Here is an 18,411-nt window from a genome sequence, read left to right as displayed (position 1 = left end):
TCATGTAACAAAATTATATTTTTGCACAAATCAGACACCACACATGAACCAAGGTTTTTTTTTTGTGTAAAAAATCTCCAATAACATGGCCTTAAATAAATATATTATGTTTATTACTTAAAAATATATTATGCAAAACAGGGCATTTCAATCACAAATCAAACAAGTTTTATACCAACTGTAATTGTGCACCTTTGTGGCTGACTGGCCTTAAAGGTGTCTGTGGGCCAGAGCACTTCCCTAATGGATCTTAATGGGTTTTATGGTGCAGTGCAGGGCTTCTAATGGGGTAGTATGTCTGAGGGGGATGCTGCTCTCTGGCCCTCTTGGGCCCTGTCTAGGTTCCTAATGTGACCTGGAGAGGAGAACACACAATGTATCAGTGTTTCTCTAAGTCAGAGGTTAATACTCAGAGTTAAAGAAAGTGAGGAATTTTGGGGGGTGAAAACAGGGAAATGTAAGGGTATGAGAATGTGTAAGAGCAAGAGACAGGGAGAGAGAAGCCCAGGAGTTAAAGCAGCAGGAGAAAAAATACCATGGCATATTATTGAGGGACACTTTGGTGCTAAGCTGCTTATTGATAAAAGCACTAATCTGCCTGGCAGAAGGTAAGGAGGCTGGGATGTGTGGCGATAAAATATCTCGGCTAAAGGCAATGCCATCAGGGAGCTGAGCCTCCACACAGCTTTACCTAAAGGAGTTACTCATTTTATTTTTTACATGAAAGAGGGAATCTGACCATGTGCCATTTGCAGAAAGTATATGAGCCTGTAGAGAAATGAGACAGAACATTGAGAACCATTGGCTTTTCATCACACTTGATCAATGGTGAGAGAGCATCACTTATTAATACTCATACACGGGTTGCATCACTTTCATTATTTTTTCCCCTGCATCACTAAGCAAGTCAGCGTTGCTGGGTGATTTGATGAAATGAAGGCTTATGGTTGGGAGTCATGATTAACTGCAAATAATGTTTTTCAGTTAGAAATGGCATTCATCAGGAGGACCTTTGTTAGGATTTTTTCATTTCCTATAAATCAACAAATTATTCCATTATTAAACTATAAATTATTTAGATACATGAATATTGTATTAAATCTGACATAAGGCATTAATGTGCCATGTATATTGTTATGAAGCTCATAGTCAGGTTTTATGTTTGTATTTTGGATGCATTTTTCCAAGTAAATTTTAAATTATCAGGGTCAAAGAAATTGAAACCCTCTTTTATCTTTGAAATCATCTTATTGGTGAAACCAAGATTTTAAAGGACCATACGAGTGTTTTAGCCCATTTACTATACAATTGATGTATTCTACATTACTACTGATCCGTTTCCATGCATACAATACTTTTTTAGATGTTTGAATGCGTTTTTCCTACCTTCCAGGCAGCCATTTTTTTCCATTAATTTCAGTACGACATGAAAATCCATCACAGTGAAAAAAAAGTCAAAGTTACTTACTCGGTGCATGGTAATTTCGTTTAATTTATTTGAAAAGTTTACACGTCTTCTGGTGTGTTCACATACTGGTGGGAAGCTCCGACATCTAAGACTTCGAAGTCGGCTGCCAAACTGCATTACATTCATGAGCTATTTGGTCAGAAAATCAAGCCCAGAAGAAAACAATAAGCAAACATGGACATAATGAAAAGCATGATGTGGATTTAGCTTTGTCTTGCTTTAAAAATTATGATAGTTAGTCTGGCTAACTACCAAGTAGGAAATTAGTTTTTTCCGATTTATCCGATCTGCACCATTCCTTTCTGTCAAACTCGGAAATGCTTGCCATGCAGAGCCGCCCACACAATGTATGTATGTCTCCACTAGAAAATAGTCCCAGAATAAAAGACTGTTTTACAAACTAAATTCAAACGTTCATGACTTTAAACCGAATGTTAGCTAGAACAGCAGAGAATTTTAAGGTAGGTTTACCACCTGAGTGTTTGAATAAAAAAAAAATAAATAGGGAAATCGAGTAAATATTCCTGGTATGCTTTAGAAGATAGTTGGCAATAATGTAAAGTATGTGTGCATTGTAGTAAATGGGCTAAAACAAGCAAAAACACCGGTGTGGTCTTTCAATCATCAGATCTTTCATACTGTACATAAAGGTGCCATACATTAGTTGCAAAGGCAACTTGATGTTTGAGGAGTTGGAGCAAATACAGTTTGCCCTTGGAACCTCACATGGTCTCAGGCTGTAATCCCTCTTAACAGGGAATCAAGAGAAAATGTTCTTTAAATTGACCACTTCACTCCAACAGCAGTGCACAAGCACCTTGATTATGCTTTACATTCTGCATATTTTAACTACTTCATCCTGCCCACGGTCTAGGTCCATCAGAACTGACAAGCCAGCCCCAGAGAGCTCATCTACACCTGTCAATTCAGTAGCAAAACGATGGGCCAACTAATCTCAGAGGGCTGACTCAGATCATTTAGTCTAAGAGTATGGTGAAAATTAAATCAATCCCTATGTCCTGGTTCAAAGAGTGGCTCTCTCATTAGGGCAAGCCTGCTAATTGAAGTCATTTGCCTCGCTGCTGTCTCTTGCCCTCAACATGTTGACCATCACTCTAGCTGGACGCCTTAAAGCTCCAGATGTATTGGACGTATTTAGAATCAATACCTGCTTGGTTACCTTTAGTAAGGAAGCTCTAAATATTATCTACTACAAAATATTTGCAAATAATTGCAAATTTCAAACTTGTTCCTCATGGTAAAATGTGTGTTTTATATTTTTGGTTACTTTGTAGTTGAATTCAAATAAATTAATTTCTCCCAGCACTTATAATAAAAAAAAAGAAGCACAAATCTCTGATGTCAGCAGAAAGCAACACATTGGGCAGCAGCTAAATGAATGAGAGCTGCAGTAAACGGGACACTTATTTTCTGGACAGGTTAAAACAGGTATTTACCTTTACTGTAGACTGTTACAACTACTGCAAAGTACTAGTGTGATACTTCAGAGAGGACTGTCAAGGCCACGTCCCCCCATCTGGCATTCCCATTGCAGATTCCTGCACACAAATCCAACAACCACACAAAAACAACCCTAACAGAGCTTTGCGCCAAGAGAGTTAAACAGATTAAGAGACGCTGAGTGACACTGGCAGAGTGAGGTATATTTAAATGATTACATAAAACTGTGTTATAAGTGAAGAGTTAGTAACAGTCAAAAGCCTTAAAAAAGGGAATTTCACCTAACCTAATGTGTATATGCACAAATCAACATTTGAAGAGTTCAATCCAAACCTCTAGATGATATACGTATATATATATATATATATATATATATATATATATATTTAAAAAATCATTACCTGTTCATCAGTCAATATTTCTTAAATATAGAGGCTCGAGTCTCATTTTATCAACCAAGGAATTAAGTTCCCTACTATCCTTTTAATAGCTACAGTAATTAGTTTAAATTTTATGCTATCAATCATTATGCACAAGTACGTGTTACTTTTTTCAAATGGAAGATATCTCATTTTGGAAGTCAGAACCACTTTACTGTCTATGAGAGCAATTCAGACCTTCACTTCAATGCTGTGATAAGCAGACTCCTGCAAGACGTGCACTTGAGGTGATGAATATGTAAATCCAGGCATTTCCACCTTCACATTATGATACACGGATTCTGACTTTAACTTAAGTCAATTTGTAAGTTCTTCCCCTTAATTGGCCTACCCAAAACCCTACAGTATGTCATCGGTTTCCTTGAAGAGACCCTGTCCCTCCATGTGTTGACTGTTGATTGGACTCTGAACAATTGGAATGGCATGTAAAGCGATTGGACCACTCTCCAGAGCTAAGTAGTCAAGATGTGTCCTGCGATTTATGTGCTCAGGTTTTTAACGGGACATCAAACGAGACAGCATTACTAGGGAACATGGAAGGTGCCAAGAAGCTGTTTAAATGTGCTGAGTTTAACAGACGCACTGTACATCCAGCATTGGATAGGGCCTCGATCATTGAGCTTTTGCAGAGCCAGATCGCCCAACTGACATTCCTTTCCGTCTTACTCAAGGTAACATGCACCCTACATCCTGGTGACGGGTTACTTTCAATGGGTGTCTGGGGATGTTGGGGAGTGGAGAGTGCGTGTGTGTGTGTGTGTGTGTGTGTGTGTGTGTGGGGGGGTATCTTAGGCCTCTATCTCCTGCTGCCCACCGCAGTTCTTAGTGACGATGAGCAGACACACCAACCCCTCTCTGGTTTCTTTTCCAGCGGCGGTGGAAGTGGTGGTGCATTTGCAGAGAAGAATCGATACATTTTGTTTTTTGGTTTGTTCTTAGTGCCACTGCTGGTGTTGTTTACGTTAGCTAGCAACTTCTGTCAGTGAGCTAATGGCAACAGTGCAGAGTTCCAATAGGCAGGCTGAGGCTGTGACAAACCTTTGGATTTTAAGGTGGAACAGAAGAAATAGAGCACTGAAATTTCTATGACACCTTTACTAAATGCTGCTGTAGATTGATGGGTGCATGGGTTTGAGATTCTGCTGCCTAATCTCACTTGGTGCTCTCTTTTCTGGACTTGCATTTTCATGAACTGAAAATATATGTGCAATGGCCAGACACTGACATGCAATGCCTAGCATATTGCCAAACTTTTGTGGCACTCTAGTTTGGATGAGCAATACAAATGAGGAGTGGCTTGTCGGTGAGTTGAATGGAAAGCAGTTGTCATTAAGAAACTCATCTTTTGATCTAAAACGTATTTTTGATGTAAAAATATTTATATATTTCTGTGATTTCTTACAGACAAAAAATGCGGAATAGCCTGAATCATTTCAGGATATTCATTATGTGAAGTATATTTTGTTATGTTTTAATCCAATTATTATCCCAAGGGGATGTTGCCAATTCAGTCTTTGTGTTCAGTCATCCTAAACAAAACTGAATTAAAGGCACAGAGTATTTAAAGGCAATGCTTCAGCAGACAAAAACATGAAAAGGCAAAAAGTCCATGGCTCAATTTCCCACCATGCTGATGAGAAGGACAAAGAAGCCAAGGCACGCCCACAATTGTGCACAAATCCAATACTTTAAGTCTGAATGGGAACAGCTCAAACGTGTATCTAATGCTACAATCCAGAAGACCCATGTAACTTTACACAGTCTGAATGAAGCGCTATTTGAACTCTTATCTTAAAATGGCATGTAGTGCCCCATGTATTGAACTTTGCAATGAATCTTTGAGTCAAAAAACCTCAAACCCATGAACTAAAACAATATTTTTCTTGCACACAGCTCCTGAATGAGCACCAATGGGCCTGAAGTTGTACTGTCAATATAACCTAAACCTTTATCTATTTATTCATGTATCTATATTATCTCAAAATCTCAGCAAAATAAATAAGTCAGTTATTGCATCTGTATCTCTAACACTCTCCAATTCGCTCTTTCTCTCTCACATACAATACACACTCTGCTTGTATTTTACTTTTCCCGCTGACTGCTATAGCAGCTCATTTACACACACACGTCGTTAGGACTAACAAGTCCTCTGTGTGCATTATCATGTACCTTCATGTTTTGCACTTTTTCACAAGATTTCCAATTAAATTTTGGTCAAACCTTTACATGCCGCCTCCTGAGACTCCTGTCATCTTCATGACTATGGTTGATTGATCCAGCCAGGCCTTGATGGAGCCAAAGTATATTCATCACTGTCTTCAGTTCTTATACAGCCTTTCAACATTATTCACGTGTGAGAATCCCACTCCACTGGATACATTACCATCTAAGCCTCTCCCAAAGCCAGGGAAGAACTCTGTGAAGCTTTGAAAGTACTGATCATTTTCATAATTTTGTCTAAAATATTGATGAAAATATTGATGTTTTATTTCTAACTATGGTAACTATACTCAAATTCAGATCAAATACCAACATTTTAAACTTTAATTGACATGCTGGTACCAGAGCTGCCGAAAGAACAGTTTAACGACACAGAATCATTATAGCAACAAGCATGTAATTTACAGCCACTACCTGATTTAACTAATTGGTATATACTGCAGTGGGTATTTCCAGGGGAGGACAGAGTTATATAACTGTTACATCAACTCCTTAACAAAGGTAATACATAATTGCTGATAATAACAAAGATACAATGAATGAATGAGTACTACATGTATAGTGTATTGTAAGCTACGCTCACTAGTCCTTATATAACTGGGTTTTGAAAAGTCAGGCGACATACCATGGGCAAGCCAGTTGAAAATAGTATTGTTAGGATGTGAAATGGCAGCAATATTGGTGCCTTGGATAATAATTATTTTTTTCAATACAATGCAGTGCCAACAATCTATTGCATCACACTATTGTGCTATAAAACAGTAAGCAAGACATGCAGTACAGGCAGGGTAAATTATTCCAGTGTCTACAATGCTCTTTTCCTCACTTTCCTGCATGCCTTCCTTTTCTGGGTAATCAGCCAGGGCAAATATTTTGTGCACAAAGAGCCGTGTGTGTGTGTGTCTGTGTGTGTGTGTGTGTGTGTGTGTGTGTGCGTGTGTGTGTGTGTGTGCACGCGTCTTCCTGTCTGTTTGTAAAAATATTGGAAAGCAGATGGATAGTGAGATAGGGAAAGATAGGGAAAACAAGTCAACTGCTGTCCTCGCTTTCCCAACTTTTCAACTGAAATGCAGACGACATATTTCCGATGATTTCTAGGTTTCACTGGTCTTGAGAACAAGTAACATACAGAATTATGTGTCACTGTCTTGTAGAACAAGTGCAGATTTTGCCTCGGGCCTCGTCTACACCTCTGCTGAGTTCAAATAGCAGTATCGGGCTAAATTGGGCTAATCCCGGCTCAAAGGGATGCCTAAAGTTCACAAAGTATAGGCCCTGCTTAACAATGAAGCAGGTTAATTAAGGCTCACCCTGACTCCTATCCCTCCTTCCTGCTCTTAGAATACATCAGATCAGCTTGAGATACCCGCAGACCAGGGATGGAGATGAAAGAGGAGCCCACAGGGGAACAACACTCAGCCATCTTTGACAAATAAAGTGTTTTAATTGTGTTAATGTACATTAAGTACAGATTTATAGCTTTACAAGCATTCATCACGGCCATTTAAAAAATGAACGGGGAAGGCATTTCCCTTGGTCTCTCTCTGTGTTTCATACCGCTCATATTGTGTTTTGTCAAAAGGTGGGACTCTCATTAAATGCTGTGTGAGAAAAGGTGTCAGATCTTGGACCCAACAGGGCTAATTATCAGCTCTAAGGATGAATGTGAGAGACTGGTTTCCCCAGTAACCATTATGCAATATACATTCAAAGGTGAAAAGGGGGGCGAATTGGAATACAGTGGTAGCAATTGTAGAAGTGCCCCTGTATCTATCTTGTAGTAATGCAAGGCTTTCCAAACTATTTTTCTTTAAGGTTGACACAACTGTGCGGCAGCAGTGTGGCAACCATGCAAAAGGTTGGTCATCCACGATAGCTAGCGCTGTACATTTTCAAAAGCATATGAATGGAACTGAGCTTCTCATGATTCACTTACACTCTCAAACATACACTTTTCTAATACAGACCACAGTCTTCCACAACACAGTTCAATCAGGAGAGACTAGGTCGAATGCTCAAATGAAAAACTTTATTCATGACGTGAAAAGTGATGGAAACTTTGGCGTAAGCTCCATGGAGGAACTCCTCCTCCTCTGATTGGGGAAAGAGAAGCATGAATGAGTGAATGATTTAGGTAGTCTTCCTGATTGAAATTGCGTAGTACTTCACTATGTAAATGAGTCAATGTGTGAACATGAGTGTGTGTGTGTCTGTGTGCATGTGTTTGTGTGTACACGTATAGAGTTGGATTCCAGCCATAATCCTTAAGAACCAGTATCTGCAACGCCTACTTGGATAGTCTGCGCTACACTTGACATGCGTTCATGCATTCACATTTTACAGGACATCACCATATGGTTAGTTATCTCCTTTGAAACGTCTGCACATTTCCACATGAAATGCCACATGTTAAGTTTCTAATATCCCAATTTAATCACAACATTACCTAAGCAAGTGTAAGCAATATGAAAGCAATTGTTAGGAACTCCATCCAGAGCACGGAGGCTACAGCAGCCTAACCAGTAGTGTGCTCATCATGTTTGTTTAAACCCAATGTAGAACCATTTTTGTTTAAAACAGCATTTGTCGGGCTGTTTTTTTTTTTTTGTCAATTTTACATAAAATAGGCTATCTTATTGGAAATTGTAGACAAGTAGGCTATAGGTCCTAGGTGGCTGTGGAACAATTAAATAAAACACTGCAGTCATTTTGTATTTAAAAAACAATTTATTACTGTTTGGTATAATTTGAAAGATCGTTGAGGTAAAAAAGGGTTGACAAAGAAGCATGTAGGATATGTGTCCAACTACGAAAGCCTAATGTATCCTAGTGAATCATCATCATTTTCTCCTCTATTGAGGCCGAGGCTCTCATGGATGCATGGATTCAGCTTAAACACACTGTCCATGGGTCTGGATTTTATCAGCTCTGGACACATACTTGACAACCGTTAAGGGTTTCTGAGGCATAGGTCTATTCCTAGCATTTAGTGTTTAATTTTTTGAGCGAGCATTTTAAAAACGATTTATTTTGGATTTGTCGTGAGGTGAATCTTTTTCCCAACTGCCTTTAACTGTGTGGAGCAGCAGCTTGGGCGTTGAAAGGGGATATCCCCAAAACTGTGTTTCAGAAAGTCTGTGCGTTAAGTGGGTTAATCTAAAGCAATTAGAGGGCAGAAAATTCTCCATGGAGTCTTGGGAGATGATCAGAATATCTTTGAATTGATAGTGCAATACTACTTCCAAATGTATGAATCTGTTTTCATAGTTACCATGGGATGAAACAAAACAAAAACGGTTCTACACTGGGTTTAAACAAGCATAATGAGCACATTGCTGAATAGGCTGCTACAGCCTCCAAGGATTTTCTGGATTTTCCCGACATTTGATTTCATATAGCTTGCACTTGCTTAGGTGATATTGTGATCAAATTAGGGCATCAGAAATGTTCCTTAGGGTTTTGGCAAGCTCAACAAACCATTCTTGAGTTTACAGTATCTGACAATTCTGTTATTCACCCTGGGGTTAGGCTGTTTCTCAAGGCTGACGTTTACACGTGCAGATGTTTCTAAAGAGATAACTATCAAAGTGGCCATATCCTCTAATGCATAAATGCATGAACGTGTACAAAATAAATCTAGAGTGACATAGGTGTAGCACAAGCATCATTCATAGGCCAAGGCAATGTGAACACTACATGTACCCTACACCTAAATGAAATATATTTTACCAATGTTACACCTGCACTAAATCTGTGTAACACCTGTGTCACCATTATTAGTCAATGTAAACTCTTGCTGTAATCTCAGAGAGTTGGTCCAATCTTTCAGGTCTTGGTCTGATGCTGAGTGGGCGCTGCAGCTACTCTCTTGGATTGGATTCTCTTGGACACACACTCATGTATTTGTGTGTGTGTGCATGTGTGTATGCATGTATACATGTACACGTGTCTGTGCATGGGTTTACTGTTTTCTTGTCGCTGTATGCACACAGAAAAATGCGTACACAAACACACCCTACAGCTTTCAGATCAGATTGGTTTTCATTGTGCATTGACTGTTTATTTTACAATAGCTTGGTGCTTATAATAAGCACATTGGCTTTAATTAGAGCCAGAGGGAGTTAGAAAAGGCTGAATAATGCAGCAAATACAGTAACAGAATGTTTACAACAGAGTTAAAATCTCTTCATGATAAAATCCTTCAAAATTCTGTAACTAAAATAACAATTTGTATGTGCATTTAGCCTTGCAAATCTTTAGCCACAAAATATATTTGAAAATGTTGGTATTGTGTGCTCATAATTTGTCAATACACAAGTTGTAACTTGCAATTATAACCTGGAGAAGCTCAGTACTAACCACAGACACGTGACCACATTCCCAATGAAAAACCATTGTTGAGAGAAGCGTAGTTAATTAAAGCAAGGGCACCACTCTACATCTGTCACATCACTTGGCAGTGACTTTCATTATTTATTTTGGTCAATCTGTTCTTCCTGATGTGAGAGGGGATGCCATACATGAGACAACATCTGCTGAGGTATGTCACATGAGCTTCAACATCTGTCCATGTTTTTACACGGGCTGTCAATCACCTGAGTCATGTCTCACACACATTTATGTTATCAGAGAAACCACAAACACTGTCTGGTACAGCGAGCTTGCATCTGCACTGCAGTTACAATTAGCACTCTGTCTAAAACTCTTTCTAAAAAGAAACTACACACACAAACACAGAGATTGACATTATACACAAATACCCAAGCACACTCCATAGCTTGCAGTCACTTTGGTCCCTTATGTTGTCCATCAAGGAGACAGTGGTGACTGTTCTCTAAACTGACTCCACCCACAAAGGCTTCTGATCACCTAAGCTGTCAGCCAACATCTGCTGAAACTACCCACCAGCTAACTGCTACTGACTGGCTCTGAAGAAACCCACACTCAAAATGTGTCACATACACATGTTCAAGACTCAGCGGCATATTTTCCACTTCTATTTCTGTTAATTTCTACGTGGCAAACTTCATCTGCAAAGCCTTGGAAAAATGTCAACTTGCTTTGAATGTAGGATACTAGAGTTTTCTTAGAAGGTGTTTATATTATACACAGCTGCGCCGTGATGTGCAGAAATGTCTTGTAAGCCCATGCGGGTTGGTTACTTAGAGCATTTGACTCTTGAAATGAAATACATATCATATATCAATATCAAATATTTCCAATATAGAATGAGGACCATCTTTTGAATACTATTTGAAGATAATGGTAGTCAACTTATATTATCCCCTAGCTTATCTTATCCACCCATCCCCCATACACACATACACACACACATGTACACTCCAAGACACACACTCACACACTTGCAGATGACACAGAAACCTAGAGACACAATTCTCTACAATTTTTCCGTTCGTAATCCCCTCTGAGTCTATTAATATTTCTGTTTCCATGGCAATTCGGGCTGTGCCAAATGTTGTACTGTAGAGAGATAAGAGCATAAGGAGTAAAGAGATAAGAGCAAGTGACCTGCAGAGATCAGAGCACTAGAGGTCAGACAGAGGAGCAGAAGTAAGTCACTGAGAAATGGACCGTCCCTTCCCTGCTCACATGCACTACCAACTGGATGAGACCAAAGCACTGACTATGGAGAGCCATCTGAGTTTTCTCCTACTGCAACACTTGACGATATACGTTGAGTTATTCATTTTTACTATTTTTACTATCATTTGTATATCCAGCTTTTTTGCCTCCGGACAAGTTATATGGGAGCAACAGAAATATCATGACAGCAATTTGACTGCAGTGTATGATGAGGGAAATGATTGATTGACATTGCTTGTAGTTTACAGAGGAGGCACATGACATTGTATTTGGACAATAATTGTAGGCTGAAAAACTGCATGAAATGGGAATATAAAAAAAAGCCTTTTCTGTTCTGCTTCTAAACAACTTAATTGCATTATTCTCAATAGAGCACTACGACAACAATTAGATAATTTTGTGCATGTAACCATAGTAACTGTTGATTACTTTTTCAGTGGCAATTAGAACTTTAGAGGAACACTGTGGTGTTTCAGTTTTAACATTTAAATCATATGCCTTCAGACAGTTTGGTATGTAATAGGGAAAATCCATATGTTTCTGATAAACAAGAGAAAAGAGTTTGTCCCGCCACAATCTGTAATGTCATAGGGTTAGGGTTACAGGGATGTACAGCTCCATAGAGAATGAACTGGAAAAGAAGGAACAACTGACAGTAACAAATTTATGATCATTTTTTTCAGGATCATTTTACATTTTCTAATTTAGGACTTCCATGTAAATGCTCAAATGTCAGTGCTCAAATATAAATTCATTGTCAATGTAGATGATCCTGGCAGTACATCATGGGTGACATCGCAGATCTTTTCTGTGATGTCAGCTATAATGTTTTTGCACGCTATAAGAATAACATATACAAATTCCAAAATTGAGGCATTCCTCTTTAATACCCTCAAGTCCTCTACAAACAACACACCAACCGCCCCCAGCCCTCTAACAGACCTTATGGAAAGTAGCGAGTTTTAAAAGATATGGCTTTTACCTGTTTGTTGTTATACTTCGGTTGGCTGGTCTTGTAGCTATAATCTGAATACTGGTCTGAGCCGGTAGAGTTGTCATCTCCTCCTGTTCCTACAAAGGTGTTGGTGGCAGGAAGGTCCTGGACAGCCTGATGCTTCTGAGAGGCAGAGGGGGATTGGGCCTGCAGCTGGATGGAGGGTAAGGGAGAGTTGGAGCGATAGTGCCTGCCTATATCAGGGCTTCCAGGAGAATATGTAAGGGGCAGGTGAATTCTGGGGCTATCATTGACTCCATCAAGGTTGAACTTGAGACTCTTTTGAAGGCTGACTTCTTCCTCTTCTCCGAGGGGTTTTGAGGACTTCTGGGGTTTTCCTTTCCTTCCTCTTTTGCCTTTGGCATTCTTTGGTACCTGTTTGGGTGCATACAGGTCCTTTGATTCCTTCTTGCCAGCCTGGTAGCCACTCTTAGTCTCTCTCTGGATGCGGTGTCGAATAAATACCACCACCAAGATCAACATGACAACTCCTGCCACACCGGCAAGGCTGCCATACAAAATGTTACTGCGCTGAGCAGCAAGACCACTGTCAGGGTCACCGGCAATGTCTCTATCCAGCGGTGTGTAGAGACTGTGTCCAACTAGGGCCTCCACCAGACTGACATTTGAAATGGTTTCATTGACATAGATATGAACCAGGGCAGTGGCATGACGTGCAGGCTTGCCCCTGTCACTCACCCGCACCACCAAGCGGTGCAGTCCACCATGTTTTCTGGTCATCTCCTTGGCTAGAGTGATCTCTCCATTGGAGGGGGAGATGCGGAATAATTGATATGGGTTTCCACCCGCAATACTGAAGACCAGCTCGGCATTAGGCCCACTATCCAGGTCTTCAGCTTCTACGACCTCCACATGGCTATCCGGGGAAGCTAGAGGGGACAAGCGCCTGAAGGAGGAATTGGAAGGCTTGGTGACCACAGGGTCATTGTCGTTTTCATCCAGTACATTGATGGTAACGCCTACATACGAAGACCTGGGTGGCTCTCCTCCATCCACTGCTTTCAGACGGAAAGTGTAGCTGCTTTCCTTCTCCCTGTCAAATGATATGCTGGAGAGAATGGTTCCTGTTCCATTTTGAACCACAAACTTCCCTCCATCAGGCTCAACAGAGAGGTGAACACGAGCATTCTCACCCTTGTCCACATCCAAGACCGTCACCATGCCAACAGGACTGAGGGGAGGCATGTTCTCCAAGACTGAAAAGCTATAGCCACTCAGCATGAACTTGGGGTCATTGTCGTTGCGGTCAAGGACTTTTATCACAACAGTTGCTGTTCCTTTATGAACGGGTAACCCTTTATCAGCTGCGGTGACCCGGAACTCATAGTGCTCTTTATGCTCTCGATCGAGTGGGCTTCGGGCTCTTACTTCACCCGTATTTGGGTCAATCTCAAATAGGCCCTTGATGGATGAATCTGCCACAATGCTATAGATGAGTTCTGCATTAGTGCCGCTGTCAGCATCCGAGGCTGTCACATCCAGCACCCTTTCCCCTGGTTGGTTCTCTTCGGCAAAATCTACCTCAAACAATGTTGGGGAGAATATTGGAGAGTTATCATTCACATCAGTCACCTGCACCTTCAAAGAGTTTGTACTAGAGAGTGCTGGGTTGCCAGAATCCACAGCCACAATCTCTACTCGGTAATCTCTCACCCTTTCATAATCAAGAGGAGTGGTGGTCTGTAGAAAATACTTCCTCTTGTTGTCACTGGATGAGTCGCTGGCGGGGCGCAGCTGGAAGGGCACATCTCCTGCTACCACACAAGTGACCACAGCATTCTCCCCCTCATCCCTGTCAGACACCTGCACCAAAGCCACAGCTGTTCCCACAGGCATGTCCTCTGAAATGTTAGCCACTCCTTCACTGTGAGTCACAAGGCCAATCCCACGGATCTCCACAGCTGGGGCATTATCATTTTGGTCAGTCACCTCAATTGTTACAAAGGTCTTCGAGCTTTTAGGTTGCGGACCCTTATCCCTTGCCACCACATAGAAGGACAAGCTGCTGATTTCCTCCCTATCCAGTGATCCTTTGACATAGATAATGCCAGTGGACCGATCAATTCGTAGGAGTTTTGGCACTGGGTCTAATGCTTGGTGAAGGGTGTACTCAATTTCTCCGTTAGGGCCCATGTCAGAATCATTTGCTTTGACCTACAACAACAAAAAAAATGTCTATGGTTAAAGGCTTGAATTAGTGCAACAATTTAGGGTTAGAATTACAGCAACTCTGTGTAGGATTCTCTCTAAACATGAATGAATGAATGAATGAATGAATGGACGTTCTGTCATAATGACGATCATCACTTCTTCACTTCATCGCTTTTTTATAGGCATATTTCATTATCCAAACGGACAGTCACAGTTGTGTGACAGTTATTGCAATTTCACAGCCATATGCTGAGAAAATCCTACACATAGCAACCTATTGGTTATTAGTAATAACTAATAATGGTATTAGTATTGGTATTAGTAATGACTAATCATGATACTACAATGCTAATACTGATTACATAACCTTAAATCAATATATAATATTGTATAATATTGTATTAAACAGTATTATTCATCCTGACTGTGTATCTCAAAATCTATTTTGTGCCAGTATAATACAATAACAACAACAGCAACAAAGGTGCTTAATTAACTGCACATGCATAATATGCTAATACTATAATACTTGCAGTGTTACTCCAATATGCAAATAAGAGTAATAAGAGTAATAAGAGTAAATCAATTCAGTGTAACACATTTTATGAATTTAAATAGAAAAAAAGAGCTGTGCCTCAAGGACTAATTGTGATCTGGGTTTCTCAAGAGTTTTGTATCAGAGATGAGATTTGAAACATTAAAATTTGAAAGCCTATTTTTTTTCCAGAATTTAAACAAAATTCAAAGATTAAAAGTAATGTTATATCTATGAAAAGAGATTTTCTTTACAATGAAGTCTATGTATCTGAGGAAGAAACACTACACAGACATGACGCACAGAATTCAAAATTGCTGTGTTTCTCAGTTGTTGAATATGACAAAAAATATTTTGATTGCATTTTGATTTCTCTTTAAGCACAAATTTCAAGCATATTGCACATAACAGAGTGTTTGCAATACCATCTCACCTGCAACACAGAGTGCCCCACTGGACTATTCTCCAACACTTCCGCTTCATAAGTGGACCTTTCAAACTTGGGAGAGTTATCATTGGCATCGGTGACTACCACTCTCAGCAAAGCACTGTTGGAGCGCTGTGGGTTTCCTCCATCCACTGCGTTGATGTTCAGGTCATAGGAGTCCTTTAACTCACGATCTAGGTTACCCAGGACGATGAGCTGGGGGAGCTTCTCACCCCTGTCCTCAGCCACCTGCAGGCCAAACAAGGTTGCTGCATCAGGCCCTGCAGTCAGGGCATAATCAGCCACCCCGTTCCGGTCCGAATCCCTGTCTGTAGCTAGGGGTATGGAGAATAGTGCTCCCATCTGTGTATTCTCGGGCACAGAAATGGTGAGCACAGAAGAGGGAAATTGGGGTGTGTTGTCATTGATGTCCTGTACCTCAATGCGTCCCTCAATGAGTCGTGGGCTCTGGTTTTGTATCAAGTCTGTCACTGACACTTCGAATTCCAGGTAGCATGGCTTACCCTTAGCCAGGGACCGACAGTCCCTCAGGGTCTCTCTGTCTATAGCGATCTCTGTGGTGAAGATGTCTCCCGTCTTTCCATCCACACGAAGGTAAGGGGCACCCACCTCCAGCTTGTAGAGATGACCCGAGTCTGGCAGTCCCTGGTCTGCTGCCAGGCTACCTATGAGGGTGTTAGGAGGTTGCTCCTCCTGGACCCGGTACAGGATACTGGCTTCCGCCAAGCCACAGTCCAGCACAAGGACCCACAACAGGACTACTCCCAAATTCAGTTCCATTAGGTCATCAGAAGATCTGCCTGTGAAATGATAGACAAGTGAAATTATTTAATAATGTTGTTGTGTTGAAGATTTAGCTGCAGTAAGCTTGATGTAAATTATTATAAAGCATTTGAGACTGTGTTATATCTTGGAGAAATTACATCTCCGTAGGCGATAATTCATTAACTGCTGTTATATCACAGAGATCACAGAGCTCATATCAACGAGTGATAAAGACCGCAGTGATAAATTTAGTCAGCAGAAAATAATTGAAATTTTTCTGCATTGTACTGTTGTACCTATTATAACTCTAAAACTGTAAAATGTAATATGTTTTTCAATAAATTGTATCCAAACCTATAGCAGGCCTGGGAGCGCAGTACAATAATTAGACAACAACAACAACAAGAAAGGGAAAAGAGCCATTTTCAAAACATAAAATCATAACAATAGCTCAGCATGGTTTCTTTTCTGTCACAGTGCTTTAATGGATGTCTCTTTTGTACAAATATCATTTTGCAGAAATGATATCTAGAGAGCTCACACAGAAAACAAACTTGAGGGCCAGTGTGCATTGTTTCAGTTGTGTAACCAAATGAAGGTCTAATACAAAATTTCACAGATTTCATACAGCCTAAGAGACTCAATATTTCAAAACACTCCTAGACATTGAGTGGAATGCAACTCAAAAATAATCCAACAGTATAGATATCTTCAAAGATAAATTATTAACAACCTGCCAAGATATCATCTAAGAACAGGACTGAACTCTCTGAATCACACTGATCTACTGTATTGCCAGAGAGGCCTCTAACAGCGAAGACATGGGTAAACTAAGGGTCATAGCGGGAGTAAAGCCATTTCTCTTTTCTCTTCGTGTAGATTATGTAACTTGGGGCCTAACCGTTATCATCACATGCAGCTTGCAACAATGCACAATGCAGAAATTTCCATCCATGCTCCATTGCTATTGGCTATTTCAAACACTGTAATCATTATGTTTGATTTCGAACCTGCTATGTCAACTCATTAATTACTACCCATTGTCTTCTTTGATCCATATTCCCCCAAGCTAAAGAATCCTGACTTTATTCATGCTGCAAATGATTTTAGACTATAATTATTTCCTGCGCGTGTGAACAGTTCTATTGGTAATTGAAATGGGAGCAGACACTGAGGTTAAATATCAAGGTCCAGTGCTCTGGAAAACGTATTGGTGGCAACGTTTTGCCTGTTTATGTGTGTGTGTGTGTGTGTGTGTGTGTGTGTGTACGTGTAATGAGGTGGTCAATTTGTATGTGTGCTCTCAGTGCAGACTGTAAGGAATCGTTTGCAGTGCGTTTGTGTGGGTGTGAGAAACAGACAGAGAGGGAGAGGAAAAAGACAGTCTGTAAGTGTGTATGAATATGGGCAGATAGTGCATTATTTTGAACTTGAATCAATATTTTCTGCACCTCCTAGCATGAAACAATGCTCCAAAGAAGAGCAAAGCAAATATGTATTAAGCTAGACAGCAAAACACAAATATACAGAAATCCAATAAGAAATCCAATTCCTCTGAATACATTAAAATTGGAAGTGCAGGTTATTGATGCACTAATTGCTTAGTTATTGATGTGTCCCTTTTTACATTTGCAGGGTAGCCTCGAGTCGATGTGGCTTGAATGGTGAGTGTGTGCATTTTGTGTGTTTATGTGTAAGCGAGAGGAAGACAGACAGGGCTAAAAGCATAATCAGAGAATTCAAAGTACTCTCCAAAACACATTTCTGAAACCTCTCCATTGACAGTCGGAACATCATTTCTCATATGCTCATGAAGTATGGCTTATTCTAGAATGTTTCAGATTGTCATACCCAATTAGGTCAAAGACATTAACTGATATAGTGATATGTTAAATAGAAAAATGTAAATACTTTAGATAAATTAAGTACTTAAATAACACGTATTAGAATTTAAATACACCTATTGCCTCAAATTTAAATTGATGAAAGCAATTTATTCCATTAACATTTGTTCAATCACACTGTGAGATATCGACCGTTTGAAAAAAATAACTACTCCTGTTTTTGAGGATAGAATCATTTGTTTGTTTTTTTAGATTCTTTTGGGGCATTACTGCCTTAATTAGACAGTTCAAAGAGGAGAGAGACAGGAAAGATTGGGAGAGAGAAGGGGATGACATGCGACAAAGGTCCTGGGCCGGATTCAAACCCAGGATGTTGCAGTAACAAGGTATGCTCCGGCAAGACACCCCGAATCATCTGTTTTTGAAATATTCACTGATGAATGTCAGGTTGTAAAATTAT

The 18,411-nt window shown here is 40.1% G+C and overlaps 1 protein-coding gene across 1 annotated transcript in view; it reads right to left on the bottom strand.

Moving 5' to 3' along the window:
* pcdh1a (protocadherin 1a) overlaps nt 1-16,122 on the bottom strand; it is a 74,963-nt gene extending 58,841 nt beyond the window's left edge. The window contains exons 1-2 of the mRNA XM_078286410.1: nt 15,328-16,122; nt 12,176-14,362 (exon numbers count right to left, since the gene is read on the bottom strand). Coding sequence (XP_078142536.1) covers nt 12,176-14,362; nt 15,328-16,122 — 2,982 coding nt within the window. The remainder of the gene's footprint in view (nt 1-12,175; nt 14,363-15,327) is intronic.
* Nucleotides 16,123-18,411: the final 2,289 nt, after the last annotated feature.

Source organism: Centroberyx gerrardi, chromosome 11, assembly GCF_048128805.1.
Source record: "Centroberyx gerrardi isolate f3 chromosome 11, fCenGer3.hap1.cur.20231027, whole genome shotgun sequence".
NCBI lineage: Eukaryota > Metazoa > Chordata > Actinopteri > Beryciformes > Berycidae > Centroberyx > Centroberyx gerrardi.
This window is presented reverse-complemented; position numbering and strand designations above follow the sequence as displayed.